Source organism: Panthera pardus, unplaced genomic scaffold, assembly GCF_024362965.1.
Source record: "Panthera pardus isolate Hobbes unplaced genomic scaffold, ASM2436296v1 HiC_scaffold_13, whole genome shotgun sequence".
Taxonomy (NCBI): domain Eukaryota; kingdom Metazoa; phylum Chordata; class Mammalia; order Carnivora; family Felidae; genus Panthera; species Panthera pardus.
The window spans coordinates 6,636,196-6,652,914 of record NW_026526688.1 but is presented as its reverse complement, the minus strand read 5'-3'; the positions used below and the strand labels follow the sequence as shown (position 1 = coordinate 6,652,914).

At 41.9% G+C, this 16,719-nt stretch overlaps 2 protein-coding genes across 5 annotated transcripts in view; one reads left to right on the top strand and one right to left on the bottom strand.

Annotated features, from left to right (window-relative positions):
- The window catches only part of MCPH1 (microcephalin 1), a 276,405-nt gene that overhangs the window by 78,114 nt on the left and 181,572 nt on the right, over nt 1–16,719 (bottom strand). The window lies entirely within an intron of this gene.
- Nucleotides 2,068–16,719, top strand: part of ANGPT2 (angiopoietin 2) — a 60,923-nt gene continuing 46,271 nt past the window's right edge. Inside the window, exon 1 of one of the 2 annotated variants that reach the window (XM_019428040.2) lies at nt 2,068–2,831. In XM_019428040.2, the coding sequence (XP_019283585.1) occupies nt 2,547–2,831 (285 nt within the window). In that variant the 5' untranslated portion in view covers nt 2,068–2,546. The remainder of the gene's footprint in view (nt 2,832–16,719) is intronic. The other variant, XM_019428039.2, reaches the window with a different exon arrangement.

Here is a 16,719-nt window from a genome sequence, read left to right as displayed (position 1 = left end):
CTCGGGAGCATTAACATCCACCCCCAGCACCCAGCAGGGGCTCTGACACAAACGAGCAAACGAGAAGTACTTGGGGTATAGCCTCTTCCTGTGGCTACTTTTTTAAACCACCCTACTTGCCTGGGAGACAGATGAGTGATTTTTCGAATGGGGACACGCAGTGTGTGCCCGATGTTTCTGCTTCACGTTGGGAGAATGACACAGCTATAATAGTTAGTAGTGGAACAACTAATTTCCAATGAATAGCAAATACGGAAGTACTAGTCCTAAATAATATTACTAGTCTGTATCGTTTTAATCCTCAAAGGCACTACAGCGAAAGAATCCTTTTGTTTTGTGAAAAAGCGGAGGCCTGGAGAAGTCAGCAGTGGTTAGCTTCAGGTCTGGGAGAATCAGGGTTCTTACGCAGGGCTCTTCAGAGACTATCTGCTTCCCCCTACAGTCAGTCGCCTGAATGGGTACATTTTCTTTAATTTCTTCCTTCAGTGGAAACCATGTACCAGAATCGTGGTGGACTCAAACCATCTCTTCTGCTATAAGACCCTCCTGGGGCATGAGTTCTAGCCTTCCCGAGTGACAGAACCCTCTGGGAGGTCTGGGAATCCCTTCTCAGGAAATGACATGTGCTACTTTATTCGGATGTTAAGTAACAAGATCCAGGGATGAGTCTGGTGACAATGTAGTGCTGAGCTGACAGCTTGAGATACTGTAACTAGAACAGCTAAGATTTCTATTGATGAAAAAGCCACAGGTATTGATCACTGTTGCTTAGGACCTATTCACAGTTAAAGGAGAGGCTACTTCAGGTAGAGTTTGGTGAAGAATAAAGACATAGTTTTTGTCTCCGAAGTTCATGGACCCCATTAATTGTGTCCATGGACCTCAGGTCAAGAACCGCAGCTCTAGAAGTAATGTGGGGGGAGCCAGCCAGTGCGTAGGAGGGCTGTTTTTAAAGGTCTATTTAGGTCTCTTGAAAACACACATTCCAGGAAAACAGAATTCACCATACAAATTTCACAAGCACCCAAGAATTAAAAACGTAATTCTGGAATGCTCTGAAAGCGGATCGTGCACGATACAGACGGAAACAGACTTTTGTGGGTAGACGGGTCCATCAGGTCGCTGTGCCGATAGGCTGCCACTGGACGGGGAGAACAAATCCTGCGCACAAATCCTGAGATAGAAACAGACCGTGGGCAAAGATTCCGAGTTTTTTCCCTATGTGCACTCTGGCTGGTTAGCATAGCATTAATCCCTAAAGTATTAAGTTTGTGTTATTAAAGGAAGTCACCCCGGGGACTGAAAGAGCCATAGACTTGAAATAGAAAAATCCTGGGAGCTAAGGCAACCCTTGAATTTTACACACAAGGACAGGAGAGCTCAATTAAAAAGGAGAGGTGATTTGCCTGAGTCCAATATGGAGTGGGGCTGAGTGAACCGGTCCTGGAAAAAAAACATGACAAAATAATGGGATTTGAGCAAAACCTGATCTAAAACAGGAAAAGTCTGTGTTCCTCTCTCACCAGCATCTTAACTGAAATTCTGATTTCTGTCTGTATTGTAATCTGATGGACCATTAATCTGTCTAGTATGTTTTAGTTTGAATACTGAAGTGGCTATTTTGTTTAAAAGATTCAGTGTCAGAGCTCAGAAACTGATTTCCCCAACACAAGCCAATAAAGCGAGATCTTCTCATCCAACCGTTTTCAAATGAAAATCCTGTACATGTAGCTAGAGTTCAAAAATCAAGTAAGACCAACGAAACTATTTTCCCTATGGAAAGGCAAAGCGTTTACAAGAGCGAGACTTCTTCTTCCTCTTTGTTTGTAATAACAAAAATAAACCAAAGTCCTGACATATTTGTAGTATTTTTATTCCTAAAGGAAAAAACAGGAACTTTCATTGTGCTTTAAAGTTATTACCCTAGATATTTTACCAGCTTAGCACTGTGAAATCAGTTTCAGACATGAGAGACCCACTTCTCTCTCTAGGAAATACTCAATTAGGGTGGTGCCTCTGCAAATACCCAGGGGTCCTGTAGCTGATCCGTGCTTCCCAGAGGGTTTCTGCAGCATATAGCCCTGGTTGGACAGCACACACATGCTCGGATTTTTCCTGTTGCCTGGCTAGTGACCCCCCTACAGGAAGATAACAAGCAAGCCAGGAGGGCGGAGCAGCTCGCGACACATGTCTGCCCGCTCTTATCAACTTATCTTATAAGGAAAGTGATTGATGCAGATCCTGACACCCAGAACCTGAGGGAAGAGAAACAAGGAAGCATTAACTCTGATCTGTAAGGGGAAGACAGCCCTCAGGAGTGAGCAGGGTTATTCTTTCTACTGCGATCTGACAGTTCACTGCAGGACGGGAGGGAAGACCAGCGTGAACAATCACGTTCCTGCTAGAAAAGGAGGGAAGAGACTCCCACTGATGGACCTTACACCATGGCAGCGGAGCCCTGCCTCTGAGAGGGCAGCTTAGGAGTGGGATTCCTATGTGCCTTCCAGTTTGCTGAACTGCTGCTTTACTCCCGAAAGAAAGAAAGAATGTGGCAGCTTGTTTTCTTTACTTTGAGCTGTGATCTTGTCCTAGCCGCAGCCTATAACAACTTTCGGAGAGGCATGGACAGCATGGGGAAAAGGCAGTATCAGGTTCAGCAGGGGTCCTGCAGCTACACTTTCCTCCTGCCGGAGACAGACAACTGTCGCTCGACTAGCTCCTACGCGTCCAGCGCTGTGCAGAGGGACTCACCACTAGATTATGACGACTCCGTGCAGAGGCTACAAGTGCTGGAGAACATCATGGAAAACAACACTCAGTGGCTAATGAAGGTAGGAAAACAAAAATCATGTTTATTTGGTGAATGGTGGAAGCTAATTAAGATCAGCTCAGTTTTCACGGCCAAAAAAAAAAAAAAAAAGAAAAAGAAAAAAAAAATCATAAAACCGAAAAAGAGACAAACAACAAACCCCAGGCAACTGATTAGCGCAGGGGAGAGACGGTGACTCCTACCTTTGAATGAATTATCATTTCTTTTATTCTGTCCCAGGGTGTAAAGTAGTCGTGGGTGAAAAGCGAAAAGGATTATCTGAGAAGAATGCCAGAATCAACAGAGCACAATCTCTGAGTTAGGAATCTTTATTTAATAAAGGAGAGGAAGTGTACCTCTCTGCAAAACGTGTAGGCTGTGTTGTTTGTGTAAGTGGTTTAAACTCAGTAACACCCATTGCCGGGGATGTTATAAACTGGTTGCAGGCATGAGAGGGAAGCCGTAAGCGACTGCAGCCCGGGAGCCAGGAAAAACGTGACAATCATGTTAATTACTGATCCATAACGGATGGAGTAAAGTGCTTTACCAATTTCCTGAATTTATTTACTAAAATAGATTGTTACTCTTGGTAAATGGGAGGAAATTAAATAAAGCAGACTTCAATGTTTCTCAGAATCTGAGGGCTTGACTCTGAAGGGTTTGCCATTAGGTGAATGGGGTAGGCATAACCTCAGGCGTCTGGGGTTCTTCAGCACCCAGCCCCTTAGCTCCAGCAGCAGGCTGTGAAGGTCCACCCCACGTGGGACGGGCGCGCAGGGCATTTTGCTGCAGCAAATGCCATGACGAGATGGTCATGTTCTCAGGGCTATGATGCTATATAGTTTCACAGACTTTTCATAGAGGGTTGAACCAAAACAGGATATTGAAAACTCACTTTTTCTTTCCCAAGTGATCATTTTCCCATGTAAATGTGGGCACTGTTTATACAAAACCCAAAATCACCCTGAGATTTTTCTTGATATGGACCATACATATATAGTCTAAAGGAGGCTTAAACAAGTTGTATAAATAGGTTACTCGTTACATATTACAATGACATTACGTCACAACGCTTACACGGTAGAGAAGGTACTATTTAATGAGCTGATTTCACCTGGTTCGAGACCTTGCCCCAGAAAGAATTCTCGATCTTTCATTTCACCATCAGCTTTCTGTTAGGATACTTTATCTTAATCTTAGAATAGATCTTGGCTCCAGATCTGTGTTTCTCATTAGCTGTCCTACCTTCAGAGAGGAAACGACTCAAGTTATTACTTGAGTCTAAGCCGCAATGAATGAGTGCTCTCAGCTCTGAGTTCACTGCAACCAGAGAGTTGCTTGAATCCAGAAACAGAGAACAACAAACACTCATCAGAAAGGCCTGCTGTATAATACACAACTCATAACTAATTGTCTTTGAAGGCACTGGCCCTTCTGGGCTAATTCTCCCATAGGTTTCCCTCTTTTCCTAACGAGGTTCCTGTGGTATGCTCTTTTCAAATGCTCAGTAATTCATAGATGTGCATAAAATAAGCTGTTCGTTCACTGATGCACTTTAAAAAAAAAAGTACACGGCAGCACAGGTTCAAATGCTTGGAAGACAGACTATATCCTAAGTATCTTCTCACTCTGACTTCCCATTTCTTCTCAAACTGTCATGTCCATGCTGAACATCCACAACATCCGGCGCGGTTACGCCAGGGCGAAGAGCCACGGTGAGGGATGAAACATACATCATACATAGTAAACATTCTAATCTGCCCGGCTGGTAAATCATCTCTTAAAATAAACAGTCAAGAAACATAAAAGAATGTTTTGCCAAATGCAAGATTGCTAAATTGCATTTGCTTAATGAAGCCCACAGTAAGTATACCTGGAAAACTCCATAGTCAAAGCTCATATTTCTTTCTAAGATAAACAACTGCCTTCTTAGACCTTTGAAACACTGTTTAAAGAAAGAAAGGGACAAGAAATTCTACATGAAGACAGCAACATTTTTTTCCTTTCCAGGTTCAAGTAGTAAATATTTGAACAGTAGCACAATGGCATTGCTGAATTCTTTCCCTAGCTAGCTAGCTAAATATCACCGAGGATGACTTAATGTTTATCTTTTCATCAGCTCGGCACCTGCTCACCTGTCCTATCTCGGGGATGTGCACCTGAGAAAGACAGCTTGTGCCCACCCACTCTGTTCACAGGCTTCTGGTGTGGGAATGAAAGCAAAGAAAGCAAATATGAAACCTGTTTAGAGTGGTTGAATGTAACCTCTCTGCTTGTTTTTTATTTCTGTGTTTTGTCACCTGTGATAATAATCACTGCTTTTCTCATAAGGGAGAAAATAATATATAATGGGATGATAGATAAAGCCACAGGATTAAAGGTTTAACATCATAGTCTATAACATGTATTCCTAGATTATCCTGGAGAGAAAAAGCACATTCCTCTGTTTTTCATTGTTTTGCATGGTTCCCTTCCTTTAGGGCTGTTTGTGTGTGTGTGTTTTTAATGTTTTCATATTTCCTTTTTCTCCCTGATCAACATTAAAAAGTAGAGGGTATGTGGCGGGGGTGGGGGTGGGGGATGGGGAAACTTTAAGATTTTAAGAAAAGTTGTTAAGAATGAAAATAACACCAAGTTTCTGGTTAATTTCGGGACCGATGACTAGCAGTTCATCTCCTCAGTGGTTAGCTTTGCCTCAGGAGCGTGGACTAGGAAAGCTGTTTTGCACATTATCAAAAGATGCCACACTGCCCCTTTAATGTGCCAGGCAAAGGAAGTGTGAGACTTCTGAATGAGTGCGGAGTAATATGAATGGAACAATACAGGGAGGGCTCACTTTCTGCTCAGTGGTTAAACAAGCATAAGATAGTTTACCAAATGCAACCCAATGACCTAAAAAAACATTATATGTCATATTCCCTTGCTAATCCTGCGACTATCCTAAACCTCTGCCCCAGTGATATTAAACTCACTTTATAAAAACTGACAAATAACTTAGCAAAGTGGATTTTATCTTGCCTGGAGACCGAATGTATTTTTTTTTCCGATAAGAGGAAATAGGGAAAGGAAATAAACAATTATTTCACACTGATGAATACTTCAAATTTATAAACAACTGCAAAGTCTATTGTGCTTTAAAACACAATGTTTTGAAAAATAAAGCTAATGCCTATTAAATCGATGTAAACATTTCCTCTGTCATTTTTTTTTTTCTTTTTTTAAGGAGAGAAGTACAGGCTGAGCACTGTACACGTGAACTGAGGGCCTTTTCTTTCTCTAAAGCCAATAGTGATAAATCCTTTCAATAAGGAATGAGAATTGTTGCGCTTCAGGGGCTGCATAGGAAACGATGCACTTTAGCTCCTAAAACACAAAGTTGCTGTCCCTGGGAAGAGCTGCTGGTGACCAGCCTGTCCCCATCCCTGAGGGGGAGAGGGTGTGTGTGTGTGTGTGTGTGTGTGTGTGTGTTTTATCACGTGTGGTTGCTAAACACTCCTTAGCTGTGTATGCAAACAAACAGACAAACAAACAAACCAGAGCTTGATTCACCAAAGAAAAAAACCAATCCTACCATACCCATAGCCAGCAGTGTCCTGCCCTACCAGAGCAGGACCACCATTCCTGGGCTGTTATCTGTTGTATTTTCAATCACGAAACAGGACTGTGTTCAGTAAGAGAGGTAAATTTTGTGCATGCGGGTAACCTGAAGGAAGCCTCTATTTAAGAAGGCAGGGAAATGATTACTGCTATTTAATTATATATTAACATCATTATAGTAAGGGAGGAAGAGATGATTAAAGTTTCACTCTGGTAGGAGAAATACAATATATTTAACTTTGGGAAATGCAGGCATAATATAATGTTTACTATGTATTATGTAAGATATACAGTGCAATACGTGGTCACTTTGTATAGTATATAAATATACTAAATTTTTACTACATATATGTTAGCATTTGCTTTCCATGGTCAAGTAGTCTCTGCTTGTATTTTTTAAAATATTTTTTAATGTTTATTTTGGAGAGAGAGGGAGAGAGAGGGAGAGAGAGAGAAAGTGAGCATGAGCAGGGGAGGGGCAGAGAGAGCGGGAGACACAGAATCCTTACCAGGCTCCAGGCTTCGAGCTGTCAGTACAGAGCCTGATGCAGGACTTGAGCTCACCAACTGTGAGATCATGACCTGAGCCAAAGTCGGACACTCAACAGACTTGAGCCACCCAGGCACCCCAAGTAGTCTCTGCTTATTAAACGAGGCTTCTGACATGCTGCATGAACTATGTAGGTACCACTCTATGGGCAGAAGATTATTTGCCTATAGAGTCTAGAAGTGGGAAATGGACTTGTGTACACAACTTCCATAATATCCTACTTCCTGTTCAGACACTAAATAATCCAGAAGGTCTCCATGTTAAAATTTGAAAACTGGTTTATTTTAACAGCATAGTTCTTTACAGTTTATAAACAGATTGTGATCCAACAGTTTATCTATAAGTCAGTTACTGTATAGGAACCTGAAAAAAAATAATGACCTTATCAATGGTGCTCATATGCTCAGGCTGGCCTAGAGTGCCGATTTTAATCTGTAACTGAACTTTTATATATTTATAATTGAAAAAAAAAAACAGTTTCAATCAACCCTACCACCATATGGATAACTTAAGAAAATATGAAAGTACTATATGGGCAATGTAAAATAAACAAGTCAAACCATTAGAACAGTAGAAAATAGGAAGTAAATTCTCCTTTTCCCTGTGCTTCAGCCCTTTCTCCAGATGAGCACTTAGAGATTTACAGCAGCCCTTTATTGTAACAAATTTAATATGAAAAGGCAGGAATTTCCTTCTTCTTAAAATGTGTACAGTGGCATACCACTGTGGCATGATCCAAAACCTTTTTTGGCTCACAAATGACGTGATAAGAGGTTAAAAGAAAGAGATTTTATTTAGGGAAAAAGAGCAAAATTTGGAAGACTGAGGTAAAGGAGAAAAGGAGAATATGAAGTAAAGGGGTGTGTGTGTGTGTGTGTGTGTGTGTGTGTGTGTGTGTGTGAGAATGAGAGTGAGAGTGAGAGAGAGAGAGAGAGCGGGAGGGAGGGAGGGAGGGAGGGAGGGAGGTGGGAACAGACAGAGGCCAGGGGGAGAGACTACCCTTGAGGGCTCAATCAAGATAAGGAAAAGGGCAGTATTATGCTATGACCATTTTGAAAGAAAGAAGATAGTTAATACTGCTCCATATTCTGGCCTCCAAGTGACACCAGGGCCGGCAAAGCTTTGTGGATTTCCTGAACTGAGATCAAGAGGCTATATGCAATGAATCATGGACATCATTTTTCAAATCAGGTGCTCAGAACTTGCAGAATATCTGTATTACTTAATGATAGTAACAACTCTGCAAACCACTGTCTCTCTTATCATAAATATATACATACGTATGCTTACTATATACATCTATTCCTATAAAATATAATTTGTTTTTTATTAAACATAAAATAAGAAGTTATATATGTACTCTCTTTCCACTACACCCTTCTGTGACTTGAATGAACTCGACAATAAGATTTTTCTCCTAAATTGTTCTAGAATTCTTCTGATACAAAGAGAGCCACTCAACTTTCCAGTCACACTTTCATCACTAAAGCAGCAGTAGTAACATTAACAGGGGACTGCTACCAGGGAGCACCGAGTCACTTTACGGCACGTTCTGCCCCTTACCCCATTTTGTCCCAAGACTGTCTCTAGAACACAGGCATGGTAGATAGGATCCTATTTTTTCAATCACTTATAAACATGGGTTAAGATAATATCAATGTGCTCTGCACTTTGGAAGTCTCGTGCAGATTACCTAGAGAGGAAAACAAACATGGAAAAGCACGCACATCCCCTCCTTGGACAAAACCCAGTATTTTCCACGGGGCTGGAAACTGTTGAGAGAGGTGGGAATGAATATGAATATAGTTCACTTCTTCGTTCACTAATGTAACTGAGTGAATGCCACTCTGCCCCCCGCCACCCCTGCTGGGCAGGAGTCATTAACGGGCATTTGTTTGCTCCGCAAATATTTACTGGAAGCCTACGTGTGTCCAGGCAGCATTCTGGGTGCTCGGAGTAAATCAGTGAAGCAAAGTCCGTGACTAAGGGTCTCGCCCTGGTGGGGACGGGCTACGTTAGCCAGCGGCGTTCCTGGCAGAACGTGTGCCAGAAGGTGGTGAAGCGCGCACACGCCACCAGGGAGTGGGAAGAGAAGGAACCCGTTGAGGAGAGGAGGAGTGCCCGAGCGCAGAGGCACCGCGTTCACAGTTCGGTCATTCCACTGAAACCTGTTTCATAGGAGGAAAATCAATTCAAACTACTTCTAGTTGGTCCTTTTCCTTGTCGCCAAGGTGATACATGGTTATTACAGAAAACAGAGTACGCCAAGAGTTTCCATCATTCTGAAATGACCATCCTTAATATTTAGCTAAGCATACAGATGCTTAGATATGTATGATTATTTTTAAAAGTGCTGTATATATTGCAGTATTATATAAACTTATACCTACTTGATAATTTGTGGGGGTTTTTTAATGACAAATAAAAAAGAAAGTAGGTCTGAGAGGTTAAATAACTTGGTTGATACCCTAAGTCGGCAATGCAATCAGTTCCCCCCACCTAGAAGTCCCGTCTCAGGCAGGCACAGAGCATGCTTTAGCCTTGTAACAACAGGGCACTTCAGCAGGCTTGGCACATGATGGCTACTGAGTGGACAGCCTCATTATCAAATGTTTACAGGTAAGAGATGTAACTGTTTCTATATAAGAATACTGTCAAAGCTAGTAAGGGGGGAAAGAAAAAGCGATCGGGAATATCTTGTGTGTAAAGTAATTTCCCCAAATTCCACTTCGTAGATAAGAAACATAAACACAAATTATATGATAACCAAGAGAAAGTATCGTGTGGAATCTGACATACCGTACATAAGGTAACAACCCTTTTCTAGAAGTTGCCTGAAGGCGACTTCCTGAATTTCACAGTACCACTTGGAAGTTCAGACAAATATAAAATTCAGTCTCAGGAAAGTAATGTGTGAGCTTCTCTGTCCTCTGTTTGATTTTAAAATCACCTGGTATTCTACAGATAGGTATAACCAAAAATACTTTGATGTTGGCATGGTATTGATGCTTAAAATGAGAAAATAATATAAAGCTCAATGATTTGATGTAATCAAAACAGTAAAAAATCATTTTCACAGGTAGTGTTCTAGAGTAAAAGTTTCAACATTTACTGGAATTAAAATGACTGTTTTAATGTACGGTTGAAAAAAAAAAAAAAGGGACAAACTCTCCTCCACCACCTGAACTCTGAGGCAGGTATACCAGCTGTCTTCAAATTAATATTTTAATTAGATATTGCCCCATGAAACCACCTTTCTTTCTTATCCTAATCTTGGCACGCACCAGTTGATGGAAGATGTGAAACCCTATTAAAATCCCCTGAGGAGTGGGTCTAATCCTTTTACCATCCTGCCTCCTTCAATGAGCCACAACCATTATCTTCGTTATTGAACTAGAACCCAATTAAAACCTCTGTGGGACCAGCCCTGGGGGGAGCATGGGCCGGTAATTACTTTTGCTCCAAAATCAGCTTCAATCCTCCCTTTGAGGAACTTTTCCCAGTCTGTGAATTGCTTGGGGAATCTTCACCTTAACCTGACAACTTAACACCACAAAGTATTCGTATTCAATATTTAATCTTTAAAAAACCATCAATCAAGAAAACTAAGTATATACGTTAAGAATATAACCTGATATTTATTAACACATAATGTTACATTTTTTTCGCGGACAATGGTGATTTTTAACGGAAAAGATATCAAGATACCTAAGTCTTAGACAATATTTCATCATGTTTAGCCAGTTTCTTTGAGAATGCATCATTTTATAACTGAATATTCATAATAGTTATTTATTATAGGTAGAGAATATTAATAAAGTCTTAAAAGGAGGCAAGCATTCAATCTCTCCATTTCTTAATTTTGTCACATTCTGTCTAGAACATATTATCACTTGTTCACATACTAATGGTCTTCATGTAAGGGGGGCTGTTCCAGCAGGGTGACTTAATCTGGTGATTAGCCTGGTGACATCCACAGCTCCCCGTCTTAAGTACTCCGTACTCCAGGATGTGCATTAGTACCTTCATTATGATCGTTCCTGCAAATTCCAGGAATGAAGGGTACATCTGAATTGTGGATTAGCCTCTGGATGTTACTAACTAATACTAAGCACTGGGCTCAAGACACTCCACTCCAGAGATTTCTGCTGTGGCAGCCAAAAGCACATCTGGGTAGTTAGGTTCAAAGCAAAGAGGAAAAAAAAAATGTCTGGTGAAATGGTCTAATTTCATGAATCCACATCAAGGAGGCCATACTCTTCAGTATAACCTACTGAATTGTGTAGGACTCTGTAAAGGACAGTTAATCTGATGGTCTTTCTGTTCCGAGACCTGGTAGAGGGCTACGGAGGCCGCCATCTCCCCTTGCCCTGAGGAGCCTCTGAGGTCCTCAAGACCCACTATCCTGAAGCAACAAGGAAGAGATGGAAAGAAAAAAAAAGAAATGAGACAATTTCAGGGGTTTCATTTCTGGCCCAAGCCAGCCCCAGAAATTCAGCCAACCTACAGCAAAGGGAATGTCATGTTCAAGTTCTCCTGATTTTGGAATAAAGGCATTTATTTTTTTTAACGTTTATTTATTTTTGAGACAGAGAGAGACAGAGCATGAACGGGGGAGGGTCAGAGAGAGGGAGACACAGAATCTGAAACAGGCTTCAGGCTCTGAGCTGTCAGCACAGAGCCTGACGCGGGGCTCGAACTCACGGACCGCGAGATCATGACCTGAGCTGAAGTCAGCCGCTTAACCGACAGAGCCGCCTAGGCACCCTGGAATAAAGGTATTTTATACCAAAAGAAGAGGCATAGTGGATGCAACTATTTAGATGCAAAGAAATCTAAATATAAAATAAATCATGTTTACACATGAAGTCAATGCTATTATCATGAGACAAGCATGCCTTATTTATTTATTTTAAATGTTTATTTTTGAGAGAGAAAGAGAGAGAGAGCAGGCGAGGGGCAGAGAGAGAGAGAGAGAGAGAGAGAGACAGAGAATCCGAAGCGGACTCTGTACTGTCAGCACAGAGCCTGACGCAGGGCTCAAACTCATGAACTGTGAGATCATGACCTGAGCCCAAGTCTGACACTTAACTGACTGAGCCACACAGGCGCCCCTAGACAAGCATGCCTTTGAAGTCACTTCCTTGCATGTTTAATTAACTGTATAACGAGTTCAATCTGAAGCTACAAAGTGCCAGTTTTTTATTATTTCATTTGTTCCTCTTTATATGTAGTAAATGACTTTAAAAGACTTATTTTTTTAGAGCAGTTTTAAGTTCACAGCAAAATTGAGAGGAAGGTACAGAGATTCCCCAAATACCCCCTGCCCTACATACATTCAAAGCTTCCCCCATTATCAGTGACCCCGACCAAATAGTACCTTTGTTACAACTGATGAACTTGCATTAACACACCATTATCACCCAGAGTCCACAGTTTAAATCTGGATTCATTCTTGGTGTTGTACATTCATAGGTTTGGACAAATGTATCCACCACTACAGTCTCTCTGCCCTAAAAACCCTCCATGCTCTACCTGTTCATCCCTCCCTCGCTTCAAATCTCTGGCAAACACTGATCTTTTTATTGTGCCTACAGTTTTGTCTTTTCCAGAATGTCGTACAGTTGGAATCATGCAGTGTGTAGCCCTTTCACACTACCTTCTTTCACTTAGTAAATTACTTTTCCTCCTTCTTCTTCTTCTTCTTCTTCTTCTTCTTCTTCTTTTTTTTGGCATGATTAACGATGCATTTGTTTCGTGATCACTTGCCTTATGCAACTAAGTTAACTCGCCAAAACCTCCACTGTGCAGCTTCAGAAACATAAGGTTTTCTTACCTGCAGCAGGGACTTTAAGGGATTATGTGTTTCAAATAAAATGATGTTACACTATTGCAGGGATTATAATTAATTTTAATAACAATACCAGAAACACCGTTAACAAGATCTGTACTACATCTCATACTAAAGATTATAATTCCACTCATTCTTATCAGATTAAATGGTCTGACTTTATACCTTTGAGTTGTATACCTCGACGTGCATCTTCACTTTGCAAGATAACGAACATCCTTTCAACATGGGCAGCACTGCAAGTGCGTATGTAAAGAGTCTTTAGGTCACACGGCTGAGTGCCTCTCTAGAAACACCCTGCTCTGAAATTGTCCACGCCATCTCCTCCTCAACCACCCTACCTAACTGCTCCATCATGCTCCCAGATAAAGGTATGGGCCCATTGAAACCGTCAAACTTTATTATTAAATATATTTTTTTATCACTCCAGCTTCCAATACATTATAAGCAATGCTGCCCTTCTGTATGTTCTGTTTTTGGAGAAGACAGGGACTTAAAGAACATGAAAGGGCAGTCGCAAACTGCCTTCTGAGCGGGTGTTCTGGAGTTAACTAGTCAACCCACGTGTCTGGGTAAAAAAGATTCAAAATTCCTAAGAGGTATCATTTCCTCTGGGCTCCTGTAAGCATTTTCTCTGCCATTAGATTTGTGGAATTAACAGATACTATCAATTCTTGGTTATGTGCTGAATAATTATAAACATTAGTCTGAAGATAACTGGAATATTCCTTTGAGTTTTGTTAACTATTCTCTAGTCTTTGGAATCTTAGAAAATTATTACATACAGATGTTGCTTAAAACTTCCCTAAGCAAACTGGTCTTCTTGATGAGAAATTCTGGTGCAAAAATGCTGCTAGAGAGAAGATATTTTGCTGAATAACATCAAATAATCAAATTCTGACCACAAGCTAATTATCTATGCTTAACCTTTGGTGCATGTGTATAAAATTCCTTATTATTTTATTTTTTTAAGTTTATTTATTTTGAGAAAGAGAGAGAAAGAGAGAGAGATGGGGGTGGGGGGCAAGTGAGGGAGGGAGGGAGGGGGAGGGAGGGAGAGGGAAGGAGGGAAGGAGGGAGGGAGGCAGGGAGAGAGAGAAAGAGAGGGGGAGGGAGGGAGAGGGAGAGAGGGAGAGGGGGAGAGGGAGAGGGAGGGGGAGAGGGAGAGGGAGGGGGAGAGGGAGAGGGGGGGGAGGGGGAGGGGGAGGGAGAGGGAGAGGGAGAGGGAGGGGGAGGGAGAGGGAGAGGGAGGGGGAGGGGGAGGGAGAGGGAGAGGGAGGGGGAGGGAGAGAGAGAGAGAGAGGGAGGGAGAGAGAGAGAGAACCCCAAGCAGGCTCCATGTTGTCAGCTCAGAGCCGCTCAGGGCTCTAACTCACGAACTGTGAGATCATGACCTGAGCCAAACTAAGAGTTGGACTGAGCCACTCAGGCACCCTTGAAATTCTTTATTATTTTTAGTTACTAAGAAACAGATGGTTAAATTCACTAAAATTTTTTTTAAACTTACCCAGTTTTAACTTACTAAAGTGTTACTAACAGGAATTTCTAAACAGAATTGATTTAACCTAACTATAACTGTAAAATGCTCTTAAAAGCAGTGATGGCTGGGCTAATTAGGTTACAAGTTAAAGAATCGCGATGAATCAGAATACCATTCCTTCAAATAACCATTAGTGAGTCTGTAATGTGTAATTAATTGTCCAAATTTTCAAATATGGTCCCCTTCTGGGTTATCACACAATAAATCCATATGTGCTTTTTCCTCTAATTGGACAATGTTTAATACATATAAGTTATTTATTACTACATGACGAGCCTGCCCCAAGCCATGCCGGTTTTACAGCTGCAACACACAGAATTCTACTTTTTAGGTATAGAATGCTACTTTCCTTTATGCTTCTTCACCCTGAAATGCCATTACCATTCAAGCAAGTGGTCTCTGAATGAGAAAGAAAAAACAGTGAAAATATTTGTTGAATAAACAACTCTCTCTTAGAGAGAGCTGGAATCCTTTCTCTATCCATTTCAGTTTTAAGTGATTCAAAATCCCAAATTAGCAACACAAGTCAGCTACAGCAGCCATGGAGATAACCTAGCACCACTCACTCAGCTCTTCAAAAACAAGGGGGCTTTGGGCTCATTACTGTGATGCCAACAACTTTCACTTGCTTGACGTCTACAGAGTTCTTGCAAAAAAAGAAAAAGAAAAGAATATTGTTCATGTGACAGCAGTCAGTAGAGGTCACTACAAAGAAAGGTCCTTTTTCCCTGTTGGAGGTGCTATGTAGTTGGTGCTGGAAAATGAGAGAGGAGGCAGTCTGCCGATCGTCAGGATCACAGCAGTGGGCACGCGTCGCACTTACGATGTGGTGACAGCCCATTTAAGGGAGATACTCTCTTCCTCCTTGACAGAAGAAACTCAGGCTCACCATGGTATCAGATGGTACATAGCTGGCAAAACCACAACCAAGTTTCTTTACTTTAGAGCTTCTCACAATAACACACATTTTCAAAAGATTTAAATAAAAATTGACACATCTTTGTGTGTGGATCATGAGAGCTGCCAGGCTCCCCAGGGTTCCCCCAACACCTGCCATTCTGACACCACACCCGACAGAAGACGAAGGTCATGCCCCGAGCAACCCAATACAAGTGAAAACAAACATGAGGAGCAGGAGCGATGGGGAGGAGACTGCTTTGGGAAGATATTCTTGCTCCCGTCTTACCCCTGGGGGAGCGCTGAGATGTGAAGCCACCTGCTAGGCTCCAGCCATGCCAGGCTGCAGACCTAGTGTGTCTTCTTCCAGAGCTTGTGATTAACGGCAGTGTTCCAGCTCCTCCGGAACTTTGCTTTTTCAGCCCCAGGACTGGAACCCACACTGATACGAATGGTAAAACCCAGATGATTTAAACTTCCATATGATGTTGGGTAAGCACACACGGGAGCTGCCATCCTTTGGCATCACAAGACACACACGCATGGTCACAGCAAGATGGCAGCCAGTGAAATTTGGAGACAATGGCACACACCTGGCTGTGTTTTCAGACACAGGAAGGGATTCGTGAATAAGCGAGCGGAGGCAGTAGTAAAATCGAAATGTAAGTCTTAGGAAGGGGCAAGATGAGCCCTTAAAGAGCAGGAACTTACTCTAGTCACACATACACACTCCTCCCCAACACGCAGCTAGACGAGGGCAGCCCTGGTCTTCGCGTTTATTCGGACTGTCGCCCCAGGCCGTGCCGTGCCGCATCACAGCCTGGAAGCAGATGATCCTCCTCTTGACCCGTCGTCAGGTCAGGGTTAGCCTAACACTCAGTCAAGATCCTGTGCTCTCCCTCCTCTCTCCATCTCATCACATGGACATTTTGCCATCTCACATCAGCACAGGGAGGGGGGGCTCCAGACAGTAAGATATTTTGAAGGAAAGAGCAGGAGAGACCACACTCAACATAACTTTCAGAACAGCGTATGGTTACAATTATTCTATTTTAGCACCAGTTGTTGGTAATATCTTACTGTGCCTAATTTATAAGTTAAGCTTTCCCAGAAGTACGTATGTATAGGACAAAACACAGAATATATAGGGTTTGGTACTATCTGTGGTTTCGGGCTCCCACTGAGGGTGCTGTGGGTAAGGGGTACTACTGTATCTCTTCCTCTAAAGGCTAGCTACTATTCTGCTCTCAGTTGCTATAGTTTAATTTTGCTATAATTGGGACAATACGATACGTATTCTTTTTTGGTCTGTTTTATTATTTCTCTGATTCATCCATGTTGTTGTATTAATACGTGCCCTTTTCCATGACTGTGTAGAGTTTCAGTGTATGATTATGACACAATTTATGTACCCAGAGATGGGTAATTGTGTTCTTCTATGAAAGTCAACACTTCTTAATTGGACACACCCATGT